General features: G+C 48.6%; 1 protein-coding gene across 1 annotated transcript in view; it reads right to left on the reverse strand.

Moving 5' to 3' along the window:
* Positions 1 to 24,875, reverse strand: part of Adamts2 (ADAM metallopeptidase with thrombospondin type 1 motif 2) — a 240,848-nt gene that overhangs the window by 79,338 nt on the left and 136,635 nt on the right. Inside the window, exon 4 of the mRNA XM_004666621.3 lies at positions 6,911 to 7,113. Coding sequence (XP_004666678.1) covers positions 6,911 to 7,113 — 203 coding nt within the window. The remainder of the gene's footprint in view (positions 1 to 6,910; positions 7,114 to 24,875) is intronic.

The raw sequence follows: 24,875 nt of genomic DNA on the forward strand, positions 1-24,875 counted from the left end.
AATACTTGCTTAGAGCTATCTATATGGATTTATTCTAATTTTGTAGCATAAATAATATATTATATTAAATATAGGCTATTTTAATGAATAAAAAGGTTTCAAGCCCAGTGCATTGGCACACACCTTTAATCCCAGCACTGAGTTTAAGGATACCCTGAGAATACAGAGTGAATTCCAGGTCAGCCTGGGCTAGAGTTAGGCCCTACCTCAAAATAACAACAACAACAAAAGTTTTCTTTTCTAATTTAAGGAGGAAACAAAGGAAAATAGGCCTGGAAGGTTTTGAGTTGGCAGGGTGCTTAGCCTAAGAACCGAGAGATTCTTGTTGTGGCTGGACAATTCTCACAAAGCTCCCAGAAAATATCTCCAAGCCCTCTCACCCTCCAGTGGAGAGATGAAGAGAGATCAGACATGCGTTCTCACTTTCCTATGAGAAGAAGGACCAATGTCTTGTCCATTAATGCAGGGAAAAAGAGGTACCTCTAGTGACTTCATTCCCCTTACAGTTACACCCCATTCCCCTCCTACATGGAGACCACCTCTAACCCTTCCTCCCGCCTGTGTCTCTTGCTTACTGTAGCAGCCTTTTACATTTCTTCAGACATTCTGACCTTGGGGCCTTTGTACTGTTCGTTCCCTCTGCCTGGACCAGCTCATCTCATTTATTCTCATAGTCCTGTCATCATTCCTCTCGAAGTCAGCTCCACTGTCATTCCCCTGACTTCTACAGCCCCCAACTCATCTTTCTTCATCTCATAATGATTTTATTCCCTTCATTGCATTTCTCATTACCTGAAATGATCTCACTTGTTTTTACCTTAAATATTGTTTGATAAGTCTGTGGTCACAGGGACTCTTTCCTGTCTCTCTCCCTGGTGCCTCCTTGTCTGTCACATGGAATACTCAGTGAGCACTTGTCACCTGTGTGCACACAGGCATGGACTAGATAAAAGCCAACAGGCTAGGCTGAGGCGGTGAGAAGACCACACCCATAGCTAAGCTATAGGACACTGCCGTCCTTGCTCATGGCACAGCCCAGTGTGAGTGGAGCCACCTGGTCCCATCTGATTCAGATACTGGGACATGGGACTCCCAAGATTACTGGAGAAAGGAGAACAAGAGGAGGTGCTCTTAACTGCCTTGGCCAAGAGCAACCCTGTCATGCATGCAGACCACTAGGTGAGTTAGCTGAAGGGAAGGCTGATAATGGAGAGGAGAACGTTGATGTCTTATGGGCCTAAACCATGTGTCATGCCAGCACCTCTGACTCTACCTAAGTTCTGTGCACCCACAGATCCATAGGTAGAAGTCATCCTAGAGGAGGGAAACTATGGCAGCAGAGCTGCTAAGATGGAGCCCTGGCTGTACCCCACCACCACAGCCTACACTCTAGGTTCCTGACACCAGGACCCCAGGGCTTGATAACCATCCCCAGAGGCCAGGATGAGGCCATCCCTCATGTCCAGTTCAGTGGGCAGGCTCAGAGCTGGCCCTACACTTCGGTGCTGGGCCCACCTGCTCTCACAGCCCATCAACACCACACCTGGAGCCAAATGGTGGTGCCTAAGTCCTTCTGTGGTGTTCTGAATCAGATGTCTGCCACAAACTCATGGGATTTAAATGCTTGGTCCCCAGATGGTGGCGATTTGAGAGGTGCAGCCTTGCTGGAGGAGGCGTCCCTGAGGACAGACGTTGACATTCATTAGCCCCCAGCTTGCCAGCACCAGCTCAGCTAACTCCCTTGTTGCTATTTTCTACCTGCTGTGTCAAGAAGTAATGCCCAGCCTTGGCTCTAGCATCTTTTCCTGCTGTCATGAAGCTCCCCCTCAAGACTGTAAGCTTGGTAAAACCTTTCCTCCCATCAGCTGCTTTTGGACTGGCACTTTATTCCAGCAACATGAAGGTAAGTACAAGACCTTCCATGCTGCTACTGTGGCTCCAGCCCTGGGAAGTCCTGAGCTGTGGACTTAGAAGGGGAATGAAACAAACCACTGACCAAAGCACAGAGGGCTGCCTGGGGGTTGTGGCTCAACATGCACACATCCAGGGCTGCCCAGGTATATGTATGTGGTGGAAAGTTGGAGTTCAGAGGAGGGCACAGTATGCATTCCTGTTGGACACACATCTTCCAGAACTGAGCTGCCCGGTACAGTGGCCACTGGCCACCCTGGCACATAACATTAGCTTGGCTCCTATAAAACACAACAAGTGTTGGGGAGATGTGGAGAAACTGGGCCCCTCTCACATTGTTGGTGGGAATACAAATGACACAGTGGCTATGGGAAGTAGTACAGTGGTTTCTCTGAAAACTGATCATTGAGTTACCACATGACTCAGCCTCTCTGCTTCTTTGGGTCTGTACCCAAAGAAACACAAAGCAGAGTCTTGAACAGAGATCTGTATATCTATACTCCTGGCAGCATCATCCACAACAGCAAGGGGTAGAAACCACTCTAATGTCTGTCCATCAATGAACAAATGGTTAGACAAAATGTGTCTGCCATTCCTATAGGCTTCATTCAGCCTCAACACAGAAGGGCAAGCCGGGCACAGTGGTGTACACTTGTAATCCCAGCACTCAGGAGGAGAAGACAGGAGGTCCCAAGTTTAGGGCTAGCCTGGGCTACATAGCAAGTTCAAGGCCAGTCTGAGATACATTGTGAAACTGTCTCAAAAACAGAACAAGAGGCTGGGGAGCTGGCTCAGCAAGTAAAGCACTTGCTTGGCAGCATGAAGACATGAGTTTGCAACCCCAGCACCCAGGTAAAATGCTGGGCATGTTGGCACATGCCCATAAGCCATTGTCACCTGTGTGCACACGGGCATGGGCTAGATGAAAGCAGATGGGCTGGGCTGCAGCAGCGAGAGGGCACTACACCCCATAGCTATGCTGAAGGTTACTGATGCATTAGGGAAGAAGGGAGGTGGGCAGAGAATTCCTGAGGGGTTACTAACTAGCTAGTCTAGCCAAATCAGTGAATTCCAGGCTCATTGAAAAACTCTGTCACAAAGAATAAGGTGGAAAGGGACCTCTGGCTTCCATATGTAATCTGCATACATGTGTTTCACCACACATGTGAAAAAGCATCATAGACCACGCATGCACGCACGCACACACACACACACAAGCACAAGGCTGTGATGTAGCACACACACAGGGAATTCTGACATAATTTACCATATGAATGATCTAGAAGCTATCACACGAAATGAATTAAGAGCCAGCTTCAAAAAAACAAATATCATATAAATTCATTTCTATGAGACACCCAAGATTCTGGGTCAAATTCAGAGTCAAAACACAGAATGATTGCAGCCGGGACCTGGGGCATGGGCATAAGGAGTTAATGTTTACTGGGGACAGAGTTTCAGTCTCACAATATGACAAGTGGGCAGACAGTGGTGACATTTCATATCCATGTAAAATGTAAGGATGCTGAACTGCATGCTTGAAGAAGATGGTAACTCAGATCTCCTGCCTATTTTATCATCATAATTTTTCTGCAGTGCTGGGGCTTGAACCCAGGTCCTCTCACATGTTAGACATGGGCTCTACCACTGAGTCTCCTTTTACTTTTCAGTTTGAGACAGGCTGGCCTTAAATTTGTGATCCTCCTGCCTTGGCTTCCTCAGTAGATGAGATTCCAAGCCTGGTTTATTTTATCATAATAAATTGTTCATATATATATGTGTGTGTGTGTGTTATAATTGTTTTATATATATATATATATATGTATACATATTTGCAAGAAGAGAGAGCCAGAGGGGGGTAGGAAGGGAGAGAAAGAAAATGGGCACATCAGAGCCTCTAGCCACTAGAAATGAACTCCAGATGCAAGTGCCACTTTGTGCATCTGGCTTTACATGGGTACTAGGGAATCAAACTCAGGTTGTTAGGCTTTACAGGCAAGTGCCTTAACCACTGAGCAATCTTTACCTCCCATAATAAATTTTTAAGTATTTTTTATTTTATTTATTTGCAAGGAGGGGGGAAAGAATGGGCGTGCTAGGGTCTCTATTTGCTGCAAATGAACATCAGATGCATGTACCACTTTGTGCATCTGGCTTTAAGTGGGCACTGGGGAATCAAACCTGGGTTGTTAGGCTTTCCAGGCAAGCCCCTTAACCACTGAGCCATCTCTCCAGCCATCCATACTAAAAATTTTAAAGTAAAAATTTCTATTGGAAAAACTATTTAAAATATAAGTTCTGGTGGCTAGGGAGATGCTCAGCACAAGCATGAGTATCAGAGTTTGGATTCCTGGCACCCATGTAAATGGTCGCCTGCAATAGTAGCACTTGGGAGGTCGAGACTGAGAGTTGAAGCAGGCTGATTAGACAGACTCACTGAATCAGCAAGCGGGGTTGGGGGGTGTTCAGGGAGACCCTGCCTTAGTACATGATGTGGAGAGTGGTCAAGGAAGACTCTGTCAACCTCTGCCCTCCATGTGTGTTGGCACACTTGTGCACCTTCCTCTCTATGAGCACACACACACACTGCACATACATCTACATGCAAAAATTTAACCTCTCCACACTTGCACCAACCACATTTCAAGAGCTTAAGAGCCAGGCTGGCTAGTGGCTACAACAATGGACAGGACAGAATAAGAGCATTCCAATGGTCCCAGAAAGCTCTCTTACAGAGCAATGTTCTAGAAAGTCATCGTCTCTCATGTAGTCACAATTCCAGGCCCCTCTTCAAGACCACCAAGGGTCCCAAAGGGCTCAGATCAACCCTCTCCTGGATGTGCATACACTGTACTGAGGACACAGGGATTAGTGGCCAGAGTAGCAGCAGCAAGGGACACCCGTTCCCCCACCACAGAGCTCGCTGGATTTCTGGACTTTCTGTCACACTTCTTACCTCTGAAGTACTCACCACCATGCCAATTAGGACAAGTACTCACTCGGGAAACATTTGCTGAGTATACAACTGCACATCTGTGTAACACGGAAAGCAGAAATGACCCACATATTTCCCACTTCCTCTTTGCTGTTGTTTATTTTGTTTTTCGAGGTAGGGTCTCACTCTAGTGCAGGCTGACCTGAAATTCACTATGTAGTCTCAGGCTGGCCTTGAACTCACGGTGATCCTCCTACCTCTGCCTCCCGAGTGCTGGGATTAAAGGTGTGCGCCACCACGCTTGGCCCACTTCCTCTTATTGATCTCTTAAAATTATTTTGTTGGTGCTGTGATAAGGAAACTCATTTTATTTTTAAAAAATATTATGTTTCTAATACATTTTCTGGAAACTAACCATCTCAGGATCTCAAGTGAGAGGACAGCTGGATCATGGGGGTGTGAATGAAGCTTATTGGCAAAACCCAGATAATGTTCTAGACTTCTTATGACCCAAGAACCCTCCACCAGAGAAAAGGAGGATTTACATCCATCATTCTCATGAAGAAGTCACCACAGATTCCCTGCCTTCAACAGAAGTCCCTGGAGGAACTTCTCAACAATGATTCTTTAAGATCATCCTTGCATCAAATACTGTCATATTGGCAAACCACATTCTACTTAGACAATAGAAACATTTTTACCTATCCAGTGTCTAAAAATCTCATCCGCTTCCATGACATCATTTAAAACCCACTACAATACTCAAATGAAATTACTGATCCACTTTAATGATAAGAACACCAAGACTCAGAGGTCTGGAGCCCCATTCTCAGGCTAAATCTAAGCCCGGCCTTTACCCCAAGGGATGGATGGCAGTAGATTCTTAGGAATGAATGCATATTTTAAAGGCTGATATGATTTACATATCTAACAGTCTCATGTGTGAAGCTATTGCATAATTGGTGCCCAGTGCAAGCCTGGCATATAGCCATGTCAGCAGCTCAGTAATGGGAACCATTATTCTTTCATCATTATCATTATTATTATAGCCACCTATTAGGAACTTATTAATTGCAGCCATTATGTTTTTATTATTATTTCATTAAAGGTACTTTGCAAAATTAACATGAGATTAACATTCTCCAAAGACAATAGGCTAGAAAGGACTTGGCATATGAGAACATGGAGTACCAGTGACCCAGCTAAGACAGCTCAGGAGACCACTCAGGTGGGAGCCTCCTTCCAGTGAAGTTAACTCACTTCCCCCATTTTGTCCCTCATGTAGCTTCTCCCCAGGGCCTTAGGACTCTGACCTATGTGCTGCCTTAGCTCCCAGGAGCTCCCCCACCAGGCCCAGAAGAGCAGAGCCCAGGAGTGGTCCAGAGCCCTTCTCTATACCACTAGTGACTGCCTCCAATTGAGCCCCTGGGATCTCATTCACTGACGAGATTCAGATTATTATCAGACTTCCAAACATGCTGACTGCCTGGGCTTCCTTTCCACCTGAGCCCTCTATGAGACATGGCCTCCTCCCACAGGCATGCCCAACTTATAGTGCTGAACCCAGAAGGCACACAGGGTCATGCCCTGGTCCTCCCTCCCATTCTTATTCTCCCAGCAAGACTCTGAGGAGTAAAGCACCATGAATGGAGAAGACCTAGTACACCTGCTCCTTTCAACTCAGCTCGGCTCCTATCCTCCAATCCTGAGCTTGGCTCAGGCCTCCAATGCCCCTCTCTCTGCTCTCCAGCTTTCTCACAGGCCCACACAAGTCACAGGCCAGGACCTACCCAAGCCTGGTTTCCCACCCTCACTCAAGCTCCTCCCGTCAGACTGGCCCTGTCCCTGAGCCTCCCCAGCCCTCACTATGACATTCATGAGCATGCCCTGTCCCCGAGCCTCCCCAGACCTCAGGTACAATGTTCATGAGCATGTCCTGTCCCCAGCCTCCCTAGTCCTCATGTACGACGTTCATGAGCATGCCCTGTCCCCAGCCTCCCCAGCCCTCAGGTACGACATTCATGAGCGTGCTCTGTCCCCGAGCCTCCCCCAGCCCTCACGTACGATGTTCATGAGTGTCAGCAGGTACTTCTGCACGTGCTCCTTCCCATGGAACTGGACCACGGAGTCATCCACGCCTAGCAGGACCTCGATGTTGTAGTCATCATCGGCAGCATGCCTGCGCACCCTCTGCCGTGAGCTGTTTACGCGGTCCTCCAGGACACCCAGGGCTCTACTGAGGCTGTGCAGACTGTCCTGGTAAGCTCCTGGAATGAGACAACATCGTCTTCAGTGGAAGCTCAGGCCCCTGTAGGGACATCACAGGTAGACAGACCCAACTGGGTGCATTGGGCAGCTCAGCTGCAGCCCTGCCTTGGGATGATCCCCATCTTGTTTCAAACCCAGTGTCCATTTTACTGAACAAACTGAGGCTAGAGAGCAGCAATAGTGATGTGATGAGGCACATCAAACTCAACTGCACTCAGACCAACACCTCAGTGGCTTACAGGCCAGTTCTTTCCTTAGCACTTTAGTAGCAACTCTGGTGGCAGTATGGACCATGGTTTCCTGACGCTGTGCAACAGCCCAGCATTGGACAACCATTGGGGAAGCCAGGAATACAGCCCACAGGATTAAGTGGGCAACACCAGCTTTTATTTCATATACATCCACTCACACTCTCCCAAAGGGCTTCCCAGATGCCAAAGGCTAGTATGCTGTGTGTTGCTGCCTCCTACTATAACTGGGAAAACTGAAGTCCATTCCAAGTAGGATATGTCCCACAGGGTCCCTCAGGCCTGGATCCATCCTGGAACTTCCTAGTCAGTCTTCTGTGCCTAGTCACTCCTCCAACTAGGGGAACTATGACTTCTCTGGTGTTAACCGGATTACTCAGGGAACAGTCGAACAGCAGAGCCCACAGTCAGCCCAGGGAAGGCACTGGCCTCCTAACCCCAAGGGTCAGCACTTGGCCATGCTCTGACTGTGTTGGGGTGGAACCTACAGGGTCCATGGGGAAGGCCCAGGACCTGGTGCTCCAACAAGTCTGGGGCCTGAGGATGTCACCCCCACAGCCTGCATGGCTGTGCCCTCTACCTCAGCTCCCATTGGCTTCTCGGTGAGTCTGGAACTCACCCCAGGCCAGCACTCCAGTCCCTAGCCCTCCCCTGCTCTCATCTCTTGGGGTAACAGCCATCCGACCATGGTGGTTACCAGCACCAGTGGCTGCCCCAGGACACATTATCCCCCCTCCCCACCACCCGCAAACAGCTAATACCAGTATCTTAGAAGCTCCCAGCCACACTCTGCCACACAACACAGGACCCTGGATCCAGGCCCACAACCACAGTGTTCTGCTCCTGGCAGCATTCTTTGGGCAGGTCCTCAGAAACTCCTTGCTCTCTGAAAGACCTAGGGCTACAGGTCACCAAGACCTCACCAATGCAGAGGGTGGCATACAGGTTCAGTGCCCTGTGAAGCTAGAGTGTGTGTGGGGTATGTGGGGGAGAGACCATGAGTGCTCAGTTCCTCTGTGTTTCCACCTGTCCACAAAAAGCCTTCCAGAACAATTTTTTTTCTTGTGATCTTGGGGATTGAAGATGGGGTTTTAAGTATATGAGGCAAGTGCTCTACCACTGAGCTATATCCCTAGCCCTGCTTTTGCTTTTTATTTTGAAATAGGGTTCCACTAAGCTGCCAGACAGGCCTTGAACTTGTTATCCTCCTACCTCATCCTCCTAGGTAGCAGGAATTACAGGTCTGTACCACCAGGCCCTGCTCAGAACAACTCTTACATACTATTCCCCATAGGCTTTTATGTGTTTCCTCCTCCTAACGGTCAGTCACTTGCTCCAGGTCAAGGTGACGTGCAACAGGCCATGGAGGTGAAACCAGGCTTCTGAAGGAAGGTGGAGGGAGGTTTCTCACGAGGATCCAAGACAGCCTGTCAACAGGTTCAATTCCCACATCAGACCCCAGTATATCTCTCCACCCAGTCAGACAAGAAGTAAGAATTGCTGTCTCCATTTACAGGAGACTCATGGGACCCTGAGTGTCTGACTCCAGCCAGAGTTTGCTCTTTGAACCCAGCTTCCTGCCTTCAATATGGCATATTAACTGCTGGGTTGGAGGCACTAGCCTACAACTTGGCTGTGGGCAAGGAAAGGTTAGAGGCAGACAGTGAGAACTTTGGCAGGAAGGAGCAAGTACTGAGGCCAGACAGACTTCCTGGGCAGGTCTGGTACCTTCTGAGGTCCTGCACACATGCATACACACACACACACACACACACACACACACACACAGAGAGAGAGAGAGAGAGAGAGAGAGAGAGAGAGAGAGAGAGAGAGAATACAAGTGTACATACATGTGCATACCCTTGTGCTCCCAGGCACATGCATTATACCCACACACATGCACAAATGTGGCAGGTGCAGCCCAGAACTGCCAGGGAGGGGGTGGATGGACCTCAGCAGTCCTGCAGCCAGGGCCATACAGAACCAAATGCTACTCCTAAGCTGCCTGGAAATGATTCAGGGCCATCTCTGACATTCCCAGAGGAGACACTGGGGACTTAAACCTGACAGAAGGGTTGAGGAATTGCTACTCTATTTTTACACATTTATTTCTTTGCATTTTCAATGAGCAAGGACAGCTCACCTTCAGAACCACCTTGGGAAGTAGAAAGATAGCAATTTCCATAGAAAAATTCCTCCCCTGAGGAAGAGGCTGGGGATCACCTACTGCCCCCATCAAGGTAGAAGTCCAAATGGGTAGCTCTGGCGGATAAAGTCAGGCCACAGAGATACAAATGGCATTTTGAATAATATCTTCTTTGGTTGACAATATTTGAAGATTTCATATTGAAAACAATCTAGAATATCCCATTTCTCTTGAGGAATTAGGGGATGGGGTCACCCCTTGGCTAAGCTAGGGCTGTGAATTGCACACCTGGCCCAAGTCACCAAGGCAAGCCACCTGCCACCCTGATGCCTCCTTGACTCCAACCCTCAAGTCAACATGCAGTTTCCATCACATATGCCCTGTAAGAGGGCACAGGGGTCACTGAGAGGTCAGATCTGGGCTGGGGCATGTCTTGAAGGTTATTTGGCAAGACAACATAGTTTTCCATAGTTTTCTTGTTGTTGTTCTAGCGTCATCCAAAACTGGAAGGCTTTTGAAAGATGCTTTAGGAATGCCAATCTCACCTCAAGCACTATTATGACCAAGATCAGCATTATTCCCAGTGTGATTATTTTGGTGGGTGACTTGGATGTTATGTTATGTAAGACCCCTGTCCTGAGGCCCAGCTCTGGCTAGAGAAGTCCCAAAGCCCAGAGGCAAAGCAGGTAAAGACAGGGCCCTCTGGGTCAGCCACTCCATGCAGCCTGGCCCCTCAAAGCCTTCTCTAGCTTGCCCAGGGAGCAGCCCAAGGCAATGGTGTTGGCTTGGGACCACATGAGCCTTGGCCCGGCCACCCTCCTGCCCTTTGCTATCCCAATATGGACTGGTAGCCAGGCTGATGTTTCATGCCATTAATCACGGACCCATCTCTATTTTCCTTGACCTTGACCTCGGCCCAACAGGCTGTCTCCTCACTGCAGGGAGCTCTGGTCAGTGGCAAGCTCCTGCTAGGTTGAATCAGCTTCTTAGTGATCCCTTTGGCAGCAGCCTTGGCCTCTGGGGCATGCTGTCTATGCTGCCTAGCCTGCCTAGTGGCTCTGCGTTAGTTGATGCTTGAGCCCATGGGCCCCTATGCCTCATCCCTTGTTCATGGACCATGATAAGTGATAAGCTAGTAGTTCTGCCCTTCTGCTGCCCACGGCCTCCGTTCTCTCTGCACAGCCTCCTCCATGGGCCTCTGCTTCCCTGAGGAAGGCTGTAGTTGCTAGAAAGAGAGCAGGGACCCTAGTGACCAAGATGGCTTAGATCTTCAAAGTCCCCCCAGAGGCTGGTATGGTCAAGGCTTCATCTCCAGCCTGTGTCCCTACTGGGAGACGGGAAACTTTAGATGGGCTTAGTGAGAGAAAGTAAGTCATGGGAGCATGCCCTTGAAGGGGGTATTAGGATCCTGTTCTCCTCCTTGGCTCTGGCTGTTTTTGTCCTGTGGCTGTGAGATGTGAGGAGTCCTTCTCCTCGTGCTCCTGCAGTGATGGCCTGGACTGCCCCACTACAGCCCAAAGTAACAGTGCCAGTGGCCATGGCCTGAAACCCTGACTGCCAACAAACATTCCTCCTTGTAAGTTGTTTTTCTCAGGTATTGTTACCCTGATGCAAAGCTGGCCAACAAGCCCCTCGTGTCCCCCCACAGCCCTCACCTTCTGGGGACAACAAAGGTAGAGTGGGGGTTCAGAACATGAAGACATACACTTGTGTGACATCCCCTGCCCCATGGAATGACCTTTTCTTATTTCTCCCATCCTCCTCAGGGCTCAGCTGGAAAGCCATCTCCTCCAGGAGATCCTTCCTCATTCTGTTCTAAGTGCTTAAATCCACTCTGACAGCATCCAGGCCCCTCCCTATGTGGACTGCACCATGGTATACAGGTCTAACCTTGTGAGTTTGTGAGTTTACTTCAAAGTACTCACTTCCTCTCCCTCGTATGGAGGCTCCTTCCAGACAGAGGCCATGAGATCAGATATACCTCAGTTTCCCCAGTGCCCCACAAAGCCGTGAGAAGTAGGAGTCATAGAAGAGTGGTTTAATGGGAATATAGGGCCTGACAGAGAGGAGGCAGAGTAGGAACTAGTCTATAAGGATGATAAGTGCTGCAGGGTCGCAAAGTCTAGACTGGGAGAGCAAGAGCAAAAATACGGTGGTGCAGGCAGAGGGAATAAATAAAAATATTGAATGTGAAAAGAGGACACACATGGGCTAGGGGATAGCTCAGTGGTTGAGGTTACTTGACTGCAAAGCCTTCCAGCTCAGGTATTCACACAAAACCAGATACACAAAGTGTATGTCTGGAGTTCATTTACAGTGGCAAGAGGCTCTAGCATTCCCACAAACTCTCTCTCCCTCTCCTCACAAACAAAAACATTTTTTAATTTTTCTTTAAGTTTCATTTATTTATTTATTTATTTGAGAGAGAGAGCGTGCTAGGGCTTCCAGCCACTGCAAATGAACTCCAGACACATGTGCCACCTTGTGCATCTGACTTACGTGGGTCCTGGAGAATTGAATCTGGATCCTTTGGCTTTGCAGGAAAATGCTTTAACCACTGAACCATCCTTCTAGCCATAAAAGTATTTAAAAAATACTGTCTAAAACTCTATAAAATTTGTTTTAAAAGACCCCAGTAAACAGAAAAGGATATAACCCTGGATTGGAAGTTGATTCTTTTTGAACATGATCAACACAATCAAAAAAATATTAAACTCCTGTAAGTTCCACAACTCCCCTGGGAGACATCATGTGTGGAGAACAATGATAGGTACTATGTCAGAGTACTAGACAATATTATAAAACAGCACTGACTGGAATATAGTGGTGCGCATGGCATGCAGGTCCCAGATCAATAGACTTAGAAAAGATGCAAGGACCCATGAAGCACGAGAAGTGCGTCTGGGTAAAAGTGGAGGGGTGGAGACAGGAATCCCACACAGCTCCTTTCTGGAGCCATGTGAAAATTTCAGTCAGGGATTCTCCTTTGTGGCCAGTGCAGGGCCAGCAGAAGAACAGAAACAGGAACAGAACAACAGAACAATGGAGAATGGGAAGCAGAGGGGCTTTTCATGGTAATGGACTTGATGTATCCAAGAAGCAGAACCCCAATCTGGTTGAAGAGGGTATGACTTTTCTATCTGAATCCCGAGAATCCTCCAAATAGGGGAAGGGTGCTGAGGAGCTGGCTCAGTGGGTAAAAGGATTGCCTCACAAACACAAATGCCCAAGTTTGGCCCTCAATACCAATATAAAATTCTGGGCATGGTGGCATATGCCTATAATCCAGCACTGAGGGATGGAGACAGGCAGACCCCTATGTCTATAATCCAGCACTGGGGGGTGGAGACAGGCAGACCCCTATGTCTGTAATCCAGTACTGAGAAAGTAGAGACAGGCAGACCCCTATGTCTGTAATCCAGAACTGGGAGGGTGGAGACAGGCAGACCCCTATGTCTGTAATCCAGAACTGGGAGGGTGGAGACAAGCAGACCCCTATGTCTGTAATCCAGAACTGGGAGGGTGGAGACAGGCAGACCCCTATGTCTGTAATCCAGAACTGGGAGGGTGGAGACAGGCAGACCCCTATGTCTGTAATCCAGAACTGGGAGGGTGGAGACGGGCAGACCCCTATGTCTGTAATCCAGTACTGAGGAGGTGGAGATGGGCAGACCCCTATGTCTGTAATCCACCACTGAGGAGGTAGAGATGGGCAGACCCCTATGTCTGTAATCCAGCACTGAGGAGGTAGAGATGGGCAGATCCCTATGTCTGTAATCCAGTACTGAGGAGGTAGAGATGGGCAGACCCCTATGTCTGTAATCCACCACTGAGGAGGTAGAGATGGGCAGACCCCTATGTCTGTAATCCAGCACTGAGAAGGTGGAGATGGGCAGATCCCTATGTCTGTAATCCAGTACTGAGGAGGTAGAGATGGGCAGACCCCTATGTCTGTAACCTAGCACTGAGGAGGTAGAGACAGGTAGATCCCAGGAGGTCTCTGACCAGCTTACTGAGGCTAATTGGTGAGCTTCAGCCCAGTGGGACCTTATCTCATGATGACGTGAACACATACTGAAGAATCATACTTGAGATTGTCCTCTTGCAGTCATGCATACAGGTAACCACCCACATGCACACCACACACACACACACATATAGAAGCACCACAATGCACACCGCACACACATAGAAGCACATACATATGCATCTCACACATGCAAACATGCATACCACACACACGATACACTCCATACACATAGAAGCACATATGCATGCACACATACATGTGCATACACAAGAGTCCTGCAAAGCTCTGAGACTGAAGCACCAGTACCATCAAAAGGGGAGCGGGAGATCAGCGAGGCAAACCCAGGGAGTAGTTGAGTCACCTGGAACACTGCATGGGTGAGCAATGAACACTCCCTGCTCCTAAGCAATGCACTCTGTACCTGGTGGGAACCTGAGAACCCTCCCCCACTGCACCCAGATCCACACAGTGAACTCATTTTCTCCTCCCCTAGTGACTGTTCTTTGTGACCAGTGTCTGTTCTAATATATTCTTGATGGATCTGGTATTGGAACGGCAGCACCCATTGTTAGTGCCTTCAGAGTGCCAGAAGGACATGTCACACCTATTAGACAAGAAGAAGGGAGAACAATGATGAAGACCCTGGAAATTTAAAGCACTGTTGGAGAAATGAGGAGTTCCATGGAAGGAGTGGAAAAATAAGGTTGGGAGAACTTCCAGAAGATAAACACAAGCCAAAGGCAAACAATTAGACAAATGATAATAAAATTAGAAGACCCATCCTCTCCCCTCCTGCTATCTCTCATCTCTCTCTTGATGAAGACTGAACTCAGATCCTCACACACATATGTAGCCTCAGTCCCCTTCTCAAACCAGCTCTTGCCCATGGACCACGTTTAATTATCCTGGGCTATGCTGGCTCATACAGGAATGAAAGGAAGTAGTGGAGATGCAGTTGGAAATAACCTAATTGTTTCTAGAGGTCAAGAGAAGAGACATGTGTGGTGGGAAGATGCTATGCGGCCCTATGAAAACATTAGAAGTTTGAACCCCAAACTGATGGGTGGATCTTAAAAAATCAAGCGTCACGGACAAAAGCTCAGAAGAGAATAGCAATGCGGCATGGACTCACGCTGCTGAAATACACCAACTGAAGGCGGTACCACTCATGTGATCAAAGCATACACTAACAGAAGGATCACCTTGGAACAGTTGCTCATCAGAGGGAAACAGAAGACAGGAAAAAGGTTCTGTTTGTATGATATTAGAATAACTCATCACATGTGGCAGGAAATGATTAAATTCTGACCTCACACCCTACGCAGAAACAAATTCTAGGAGACTGGTTTTATGATTTGGGTCTAGTCTGACTGTCCCCAGGGGTCCTTTATTCCCAGCACTTGTTCCCAGGTGATGCTGTTTGAGGTGGTGCAACATTTGGGCAGTGGGTATCTAAGGCTATGAGGTATTTCTCCTATAGCTCCTTGAGTTTTACAAAAGGACCAGCATAAAATGAGAAAGTCTCTCCCAGTCTCTTTCTCTCTGTTCCTGGTTCAAGACATTATACCAGCTGGTTCCTGCCTTTGCCAACAACTATCAACATATGACTTAACGTAGAACTAAGCCCATGTTAGTACCATGCTCTTGAGTTGCCAAAACTGTGGGCTATTGTTGCAGTCAGCTCCACATTGCCAAGACAAACATCCAACCAGACACGGCTTATGGGAGGAAGGGGGGTTATCTCAGACTTACAGACAATCCAGGGGAATACCATTAATGGCAGAAGAAGTTGGCTCCCTTTCAAAAATCCAAGCACAGAGACGTCACCAACAGCCAGCACCACAAAACACCAACAGTCAGACCTCAAACTGCTCTCTCCACACCTCTGGACTGGACTCCAGGATCCACCGCCTCCTACCCCAGTGACATCTCCTCCAGCCATGTGGCTGGAGACCCAAGTCACAGGCTCAATTTTTAAATAGCACCTGAGTCTCTGTGACCGTAATTCAGTTTATCATATTCAAACTACCACAGCTACCTAAACCTTTTTGCTAGATAACACTAACTGCCTCTGGTATTTTTTTGTAATGCAAAGCTGGCTAACAGTATGGGTAGTCTGGGATGATCAGAATGAAGTATAGAAGTGTGAGCCGAAAGCAGAGCTAAGTACTTTTTTTGAGGTAAGCCCAACAGACTGGCATTATTTATGTGTGTATATGAGAGAGAGAGCCCAAGTGAGAGATAGAGATACAGACACAGTAAATTCGTGTGCTAGGGCCTCCAGCCACTGTACTCAAACTCCAGATGTGTGTACCACCTAGTGGGCATGTGCAACCTTGTGCACTTGCCTCACCTTTATGCATCTGGCTTATGTGGGATCTGGAGAGTCAAACATGGGTCCTTAGGCTTTGCAGGCAACTGCCTTTACTGCTAAGCCATCTCTCCAGCCCTAAGTATTTTTTAATATGTAATTCAACTTTGGTAGGCTGTGAATCCCAAGTCAAGTGTTCTTGCCTGGCTCCCTCCTTGACTGCCCCTTGTCTGCAAGCCATTATACATGCCCCAGATCTCTGCTGGCTGAGCAATATGGATGGCTAATACAGTCTGCAGAGGCACCCTGCATGTAGGCAGAGGGGTCATGCCACACTCTGCATCTGCCATGATAATGAATCACTCCTGTTCCTACAGTTCCCAAGTGCTGGGAGAACAGTAAGTGCCATGTGCCCAAAAAACTGAACAGAGCAGTGCTGGAGAGATGACTTAGTGGTTAAGGCACTTGCCTGCAAAGCCAAAGGACCCAGGTTTAATTCCCTAGGGACCATGTAAGCCAGATGGACAAGGTGGTGCATTCATCTGGAGGTCGTTTGCAGTGGCTGGAGGCCCTGGCCCACCCATTCTCTCTCTATCTGCTCTTTTCCCTCTTTCTCAAATAAATAAAATAAATTTCAAAGTTTTAAAAAATAATAAAGAAACTGAACAGGGGCTGGGAAGATGTCTCAGTGGTTAAAGTGCTTGCTTGCAAAGTCTGCCTGCCTGGGTTCAGTTCTCCAATACCCATGTAAAGACAGTTTCACAAAGTGGTACATGCATCTGGAGTTAGTTTTCAGTGGTAGGAAGCCCTGGAGTGCCCATATGCTCTCTAACCTCTCTCCTTCTCTATCTCAAATAAACAAATAAATAATATTTTTAAAAACAGAACTACTTCAAGGTCATGACAGTCAAAGACCCAGACCTGAGCTCCAACCTAGTTCTTCTTTGTGTGTTGTTGTTTAATTTTTTTGAGGTGGGATCTCTCACTAGTCCAGGCTGACCTGGAATTCACTCAGGCTAGCCTCAAACTCAAAGCAAACCTCCTGCCTTGGCCTCCCAAGTGCTGAGATTAAAGGCATGCGCCACCACATCTGGCTAAGCCAGCCCTTTGTGTTATAGCCATGGCGAGGACGAGTAGTCAGGTGGGAAGGTCCAGCATCCGGGTACCAGCAGCCTCAAGGAGTACACAAAAGGAAGGTCATCTCGCATTGAGGTCACTGCTTTACTTGTTAGCTTTGAAGTCATAATCACTGTAACTGCAGACTCCCTCAAAGATGGTCATTAAGATAAAATATGTTTACATTGACATATAATCAGGACACGGCAAGAGGTAGAAGTCAGGCTATGAGAAGCAGAGAGCCGGGTGGGCCCAACAGGGGCCGTCAGCATAAAGTCTCACTGGTGAGTTTTATTAAAAGGAGCTCATTATGATTATTTAATCTCAGCCGTTATAACTTTATTAGCAAATCTGAATTAATTTTTGCAACTCCAGCAGACATAGCTCACCAACTGTTGGCATGGCAACGTGAGGCTCCTATCCACCAGGACTCAGGGTCAACCTGACTCTCAGAGGCTAAGATCCAAAGGGCCGTCAGTTACTGTGAAATTACCCTCCCCACCATCTGTGGCTTCCTGCCATGAGAATGGGCAGGAAAGGGGACTCTGGAGAAGGGAAGAAAGTTCTGCCTCTTGTCTCTCGGATGGTCCTCAGAGCATGACCTCCAGGGAGGTGACAGATGCTCCTCGGAGTGTTCTGGCTGCCCAGTCTGTTCTTGTCCTACCAGAGCCAGCTGGCCTGGGCTACATGGTGCCCTCTTCCTGACTGGGTGCTCAACCTTAAGGGTGGATGACCATGCCTGTTCCCAGCCCAGAAGGTTCCTGAAAGCCAACTCTACCGAACCCCAGATGCAGAGGTGCCCATGTGCCCAGCCAGGACAATGAAACCCAAGAGTGTCTTTGGTGCATGTGGGAAGCAGCTTGGGTTGATGTCATTCCAGGTTCCCTCTTTAGGGAGAAGCAGGCTAAGATGAAAGACAGGACCAGGGCTGGGGATGAGGCTCAGGACAGAGCTTGCCTAGTAGGCATAGTGTCCTGAGACTGCTCGCCACACCAAATAAACCAGGTGTGGTGGTGCATACCTACACTTTTAGTACATGGAGGAAGGAAGGTCAGAAATTCAAGGTCATCTTCTGCTACATGGTGAGACTGAGGCCAGCCTAGGCTATATGGAACTTACCACCTTGACTCAAAACACTAAGAAAAAGAAAGAAAGAAAGAAAGAAAGAAAGAAAGAAAGAAAGAAAGAAAGAAAGAAAGAAAGAAAGAAAGAAGGGAAGAAGGGAGGAAGGTAAGGGATAGGAAGGGAGGAAGGAAAGGAAGAAGGGAAAGAGGGAGAGGGGAAGGAAGGAGAAAGGGGGAAGGGAAGGAAGAAAGGTGGAAGGGGGAAGAAAGGAGGAAGGGAATAAGGGAAGGAAGAAGGGAGGAAGGGAGGAAGGGAGGAAGGGAGGAAGGGAGGAAGGGAAGGAGGAAGGGAGAAAGAAAAATGAGAGAGAAAGAAAACACAAAAGACCAAGCAAGACAAGAGTGGATGGTGATCTGAGAGATGGTGGAACTCTACCTACTATGGACACTGGGGACTCTGAAATACTGTCATTATTCCTGACACAGGTTAGTTCTCATGCAAGAGAGTTATCAGAGCCCTCTGGCTCCCAGTCTCATTAGTGATCACTTCTCCAGTGTCCCCACCTTTGTGATGCCATCAACCATGAGGCCCTTGCAGAGGGTGACACAGATGGGGCCACCGTATCTTGAATTTCTAGCCTTTAAAACTGTGAGCTAAATAACCCTCTTAATTTAGAAAGTACCTTGCCTCTGGCATTTTGTTATAGCCCCAGGAAATGGATTTAAACAGCTGGTTACACCATTTAGGTCTTCAAACCTGGCTGTGGCTGAAACAGATACGTCATGGACTTTCTAGTTCTTTGTGTCCATTGACTCTCTGCCTCTTAGAACCACAGAGCCATAGCATGGCTGCACACAGATACCATCTTGTGTGCTGGCCTCAGCTAGGTGCCATGGTTTGGTTTTGCAGACTACAGAAGCACAGAAGTGACTCTCTCTGTCCTTGGCCTGTGGTTCTTCTGAAGCCCCTGGACACTTCTGTTTGTTTGTTTGTTTTTGTTTTTGGAGGTAGTATCTCACTCTAGTGCAGGCTGCCTGGAGATCACTATGTAGTCTCTGGGTGGCCTTGAACTCATGGCGATCCTCCTACCTCTGCCTCCTGAATACTGGGATTAAAGGCATGCATCACCACGCCCAGCTTTACCGGACACGTTTCTTGAGACTTGATGCCACAGTGTCCCTGTAGAAATGTGGCAGTCACTGAGGTTGGGCCTAAGCCTGCCAGGCTGTGCTGGACGCCTGGTCCTCAGAGCTCTGTCTGAGTTGACTGCAGCAGGGCTTAACACCCACTGTCCACTGACATCACCGGAGGTGCCCAAACACCCCATCCCACTATGCCACGCAGCAGCTGAATTGGGCATGCTCCTTGTGCCAGTCTGCTCCCAGAACCAACATCCAGGAAGCTTCTGCACTCCACCCCAAGACCATAAGGGATCCTTCAGCAAACTGTTCCCTGGAACCCCCAAGGACTAGGGAGGCTGGATGCCCCTGATAGCTTGGTCTAGATGAGCACCTGGAACAGAGGGACCTGCAGACACCACACTTCCTCTCTGAGGTGCAATGGCCCATGGAGGAAACTGGCCCTGAATTGTGTTTTGTTTTGTTTTTCTTTATTTCTAGCAGGTCCCAAGCAAACAGCAGCCAGATGGCAGGAGCCAGCAGAAAGACTGGCAGATCACTGAGTGAACATATTTGCTCTGAACTCCAGAACAAAACACAGACACCCACAGGTCCCCACAGAAGGGACATTCACGGGGACCTCATTTAGCATGTGGGGGAGTCCGGAGATTGGTAAGTGGGGTACTGGCAGTCAAGTTGCAGAGCCCCACACAAGTCAGATCCACAGACTTCTGTCATACACGGTTTATCAAAGCATGCCATAAGTGGTGACATCCCAGTGGCCAGCACTCTGCTCACTCCTAAGCCCCAATGTGGACATCTGCCTGCTTCCCCACAAGGCCTCCAGGCACCTTGTTCTCTGATGTCTAGGGCATTCTGAGGTCTGACCACCTGCCTCATTGCTTCTCTTGGCTTCCAGCTGACTGCCCACCTTACCTGAGCTCATCCAACCCCACAGCAGGGCCTCCTTCTCCCCCTCCCTCTCACAAAACTGGCTCCTTCTTCCTCCTGAGTCTCCAACCTTCTCCACCCCAACTCCCAGCCAGGTACCCTCTGTTGTTCTCCTAGCCTGAACCTCCAGAAGAAATTAGCATTTTTAAAAATGCTCCTTCAAATTGAAGTCCCAAGTTCTCACCACCTGCTGACCTTAACTTCCCTAATATATGTGGACTCTTCATCACAGGGTGGGTGAGGTGACTGCCAGGTGGCGGTGCAGTCCTTTGAAGGAGATTGGGACCAATCTGTGAGGAGGTCTCTGATGCCAGGCCATGAATACTCAGCCCTATCCTTAGGCAGCCCCTCACTCTTCTCCCCCATACCTACCCCTCCAAGTCCTACCCAGAGTCCAGGCACACAGGGATGCTAGAGATGACAGGACTCCTGGTTCAGGCTGGAGCTTGGGAATGGTGCTGTGGGGTGGACCATCTATCCAGGAATAATTCCTGCATATCTCATCAGCAGCATGACAGCAAAAAGTCCCCAGTGGTGACAATGGCGGGGGAGGGGGAAGGTATCATTAGTAATATGGACTGAATGCATGCCCCCTAGACTTTGAGGGCATGCAAATGTGCTGTTTGCCCTCTAATACTCATGCTGGGACTCAGTCCCTGCTATGAGATACTCAAAGGTAGGGTCTGGTGGGACCTTTGTGCCTGATTAGGGCTCATTTTCGTGGATGAATTCATACAGACATGGCACACATGGGTTGAGAGATGAAGGAGTGAGCTACTTTAAAATCCACTTTGTCTAGGCCCCATAAGGTCCTCTGTCTGACAATGCTGTGCACCAGCTGAGCACATGCCAGCAAGAAGGCTGTCACCACATGTGGCCCTCGGCCTGGGACCACAACTGGGAGCCCGAATGAGCCTCTTTTCTTGACAACTTATCCAGACTAAGGTGTCATGCTGTTAACAACAGAGAAAGAACTAAAAGAGAGGCTTTATAAATAGTTTACAATAATCAACATTTATCTCTTTCCCACAGCAGCCCTGGAGGGTGGGAATGGGGCTCTTGTGGAGCATATGACAAAATAAGCCTGGTAGGTGCTGATGGTGCTCAGCAGGACAGGGCACTTGAATCTGACGTTAGCTCTGGTCTGGTGTATTGCATGCTGAGACCCTGACAGGGCCACTTGGAGCTGGCTGCCTTTGGGACCAGCAGACAACAAGTAGTGGGAAGGGTCAAGGGATGTGGCCATGCCAAAGATCTTTTCATAGAACCATACGTGCTGTGATCCTGTGGCACAGAGAGCTACTCTGCTTTCAGCCATGAAGAAAGCAAAGGTGGTACTTCGAGTGGCACTGGAAAAGAGGGAAGTGTTTCTGGGATGGCCCCAAGGAGCACTGCCACCCACCCTGTAGATGGGCCTCCCAACTATCCTCTCAGTGTCTCACTCACCAGAACCTGAGAAGCTACCTAAGGATGCAGGTATTGAACGGAGTTAGGGAGGCTTCGAGGGCCCATTTTCAGGGTCATTGGACAGAATGGTGCACTGGTTTTGTGAGTGTGTGTGTGTGTGTTTGCATGTGTGAACATACGTATGCTCAAATATATGCTGGGAAACAGGACAGGGAAATCCCAACCATCTCATGACAGGCAAAGCTGAAGCATGCTGGGATTTCTGAAGGGAGAGCTGGCCCAATGCTCACAGCCCCTATGTCCCTCTGTCCCACATCTACTCAAGAAGAGATCAGTCCCCAGTCCTCTTCCATGCCGAGAGCAGGGCAATGGGGATCCTGTCAGTTGCATCCTCTCTACAGATAGTCCTTAGAAAATATACTCTCCCTGGGCACCAGTTATCCAGAGATGGCAAGGGGACTTCTCTATGGCAGAATACGCAGCAGGCAGGTGCCTCAGACCTGCCCAGAAGTGCTCCATGGGGAGGTCGTAGGCTGCTTACCCTTTTCCTCTCCTTGTCCCACATCATGCTTGGCCCAAGACCCTGGAGACTTTGCAGCCTTCTGCCAGTGTGTGTCAGGCACTTCTCTCACCCTTCCTGTCTTTACCACATGTCTCTGCTTATGTTGCTGCTTGTCCCCCTTGGAGGCCTTCCCTTCTAGCCTTCTGGCCTTGCCCCTCACCTCCACGGGCAACAGGCACTTGAACCTGGCTATGAGCATCTTCCCCCGCCTCTTCCACAGGCCAATATCAAGAGCAGACTGGGTGGCTGGCACAAGAGACCCCCGAGGCAGGCACATCTAGAGCCCCCATTCCTATCATCCAAACCTACAGAGGTTGAGCTGGCTTCTTGTCTGTCTTTCTGTGTGCACTTGATGGTAGGGCAGTGGGGGGCGTGGGGACATTAATTAGCCCTGGTAGATCCTCTCTTCTCATAATGCTTCCTATCTGAGAAAGGCCCAGGCTAAAGTGTAGGGGGAGAACAGGGGCTTCCCTACTCCCTCAAACCCTGGAGGCACTGCTTTGTTCAAAGCACACTGAGCCTACTGTCAGCCAGTGATGACGGGGCTTAATTTGATCAGCTCTGTTTAGAGAAGGGAGGAAATCAGACATCAGAGTGCTGAGTCCTGTAAATGTGATCCCAGTGGCAGCCTCACAAGGGCTTTTCCTAACCAACTGGGGCATAGGGCGGGTACAGGGCATATACTGCAAGCCCAGATCCTGGTGCTATCCTGAAAATTGGCAGGGTAGTGAAGGATCACCCTTCCTACAGAAGATGGCCAGGCTCAGCTGCTTGACACATGCCAAGGGCTATAGAAGATGGGCCCAGTTTTCCAGGTCTCTAAAAGGCACCCTGATTGTACCAGAGGAGGCCTGGGGTTTCCTTTTCCTATTAAAAAAAAAAAAAGCTGCAGTGACTCTGCCAGATACCAGCTGGCACTGGGACAGCTGGCTCACGGGAGATGGGCTGAGTGAGTGATGTGTCTCTGCATGGAGGGACCCAGATTCTCAAGGAAGGCCACCTACTCCATTTTCATCAGAGCCCAAGAGAACACCCAGACCCTGCATGATTTGGTACCAGCCCCTGCCCAGCACAGCTTCCAGCATCTTCCATGTACAAAGCTAAGCCAGCTGCTCTCAGGACAGGAGCATCTTCTCCAGAGTCCCACTCAGCTGTCACTCTCTGCTTGGCAACCGTCTTTCTTCCAGGTCCAACCTAGCTTTTTGCTCTCTTCCCAGCCACCAGATGGTACCCAAATCTATACTTTCATTCATCCCTTTGCTCCTTTACTCAACTCCTCAACTATTTCCACAACTACAATTGCCAGACCCTGTGCTGTGTCACCTCCATCACACTCCTCTGAGGGCCACATCATTGTCATGGATCACCCCATTCTCACACACTTGTCATATTCATGCACACTTTTACATACCCACTCACACACAGTCATGTATACCAACACATCTATAAACATGACACAGCTCTACTTGCCCATGCATTCACACTCACACACATGCATTCATTCATACTGTCACACTGTGGTGGTTTGATCCAGGTGTCTCCCATAAACTCAGGTGTTCTGAATGCTAGGTCCCAAGCTGATGGAAATTTGGGAAATGAAGCCTCCTAGAGGAGGTGTACTGTTGGGGGAAGTCTTATGGGTGTTACATGCAGCTTCCTCTTGTCAGTGTTTGGCACACTCTCCTGTTGTCTACCTGATGCTGGCTAGGAGGTTATGTCCATCCTCTGCTCTTGCCATCATCTTCCCCTTCCATCATGGAGCTTCCCCTCAAGTCTGTAACCAAAATAACCCCCCCAGACACACACAAGCTGCTCTTGGTTGGGTGTTTTCTGCCAACAATGAGAACTTGACTGCAACAGCAATATTGGTACCAGAAGTGGGGTGGGATTGTTGCTGCTAGAAACCTGACTTTGTGGCTTTGGCCTTTTAAACTTTTTGAACTGCTTTGCAGAAGGAGGTGTACAAATTTGAAACCATGGCATAAGAGACATCTTGTATTACTGTAAGTACAGCTTGATGGACTATTGTGATCAAAGTAGAAAGACCTGAATGCAGTAAAAACTTAGGACTGTGAGGTCTGGCTTCTGAGGGTGAGAAACAGCTTGCCTAGACTGGGCTAGAATCAGTTTGTGTGAGAGGCTTGCTGTTATGTCTGTCCTGAGAACTTATGCAGGATTGCATCATGTAGAAATGGACTGGTGTAAGCAGAGGGATATGGCACAGAAAAAAATGAAATCTTGGGGCCAAAACTTCTGCCCATTCATCTGCAATTGTTTGAGAGATCACAGCCATTGAGATTTGATCAGCTAACCTGCACTAGGACAACAGGAAGAACACAGACTCTTTTGATGGGTTCTAAATGCTGAAGAAGTGTTCTGTTCTTCAAAGTCTGTTTATTCCCCCCTAGATTAACAAATTAGCAGCCCACCTGGCATTATGGAGTATAAGAAATGCAGGAAAGAGAAGGTCATTGAATTTGTAACATGGTTTTGTATTTTGGAAATGGCCATGAGCAGTGTGAAGCCGGTTTGTTGAATTTCCTGCACAGAGACCTGATAGAGCCATGAGGATGAACCATGGGTCGCAGCAAAGGCCCAGTGGAGATGCCAGAACTATGAGATGGCTGCCAAGAAAAGAGCTGCTGGCACCAGATGAAGTTTCCCAGTACTGTGAGTAGCCTAGCTGGAGGGGTAGAATTGGAACTCCAGAGACTTGTCACTGGTTAGAATTATTGGACTTAGAGACTTGACACTGGTTAGCTATTAGACTTGGAGCTACAGAGTTTGATGTTTTCCCTGGTTGTTTT

The sequence above is a fragment of the Jaculus jaculus genome, chromosome 6 (genome assembly GCF_020740685.1).
Source record: "Jaculus jaculus isolate mJacJac1 chromosome 6, mJacJac1.mat.Y.cur, whole genome shotgun sequence".
NCBI lineage: Eukaryota > Metazoa > Chordata > Mammalia > Rodentia > Dipodidae > Jaculus > Jaculus jaculus.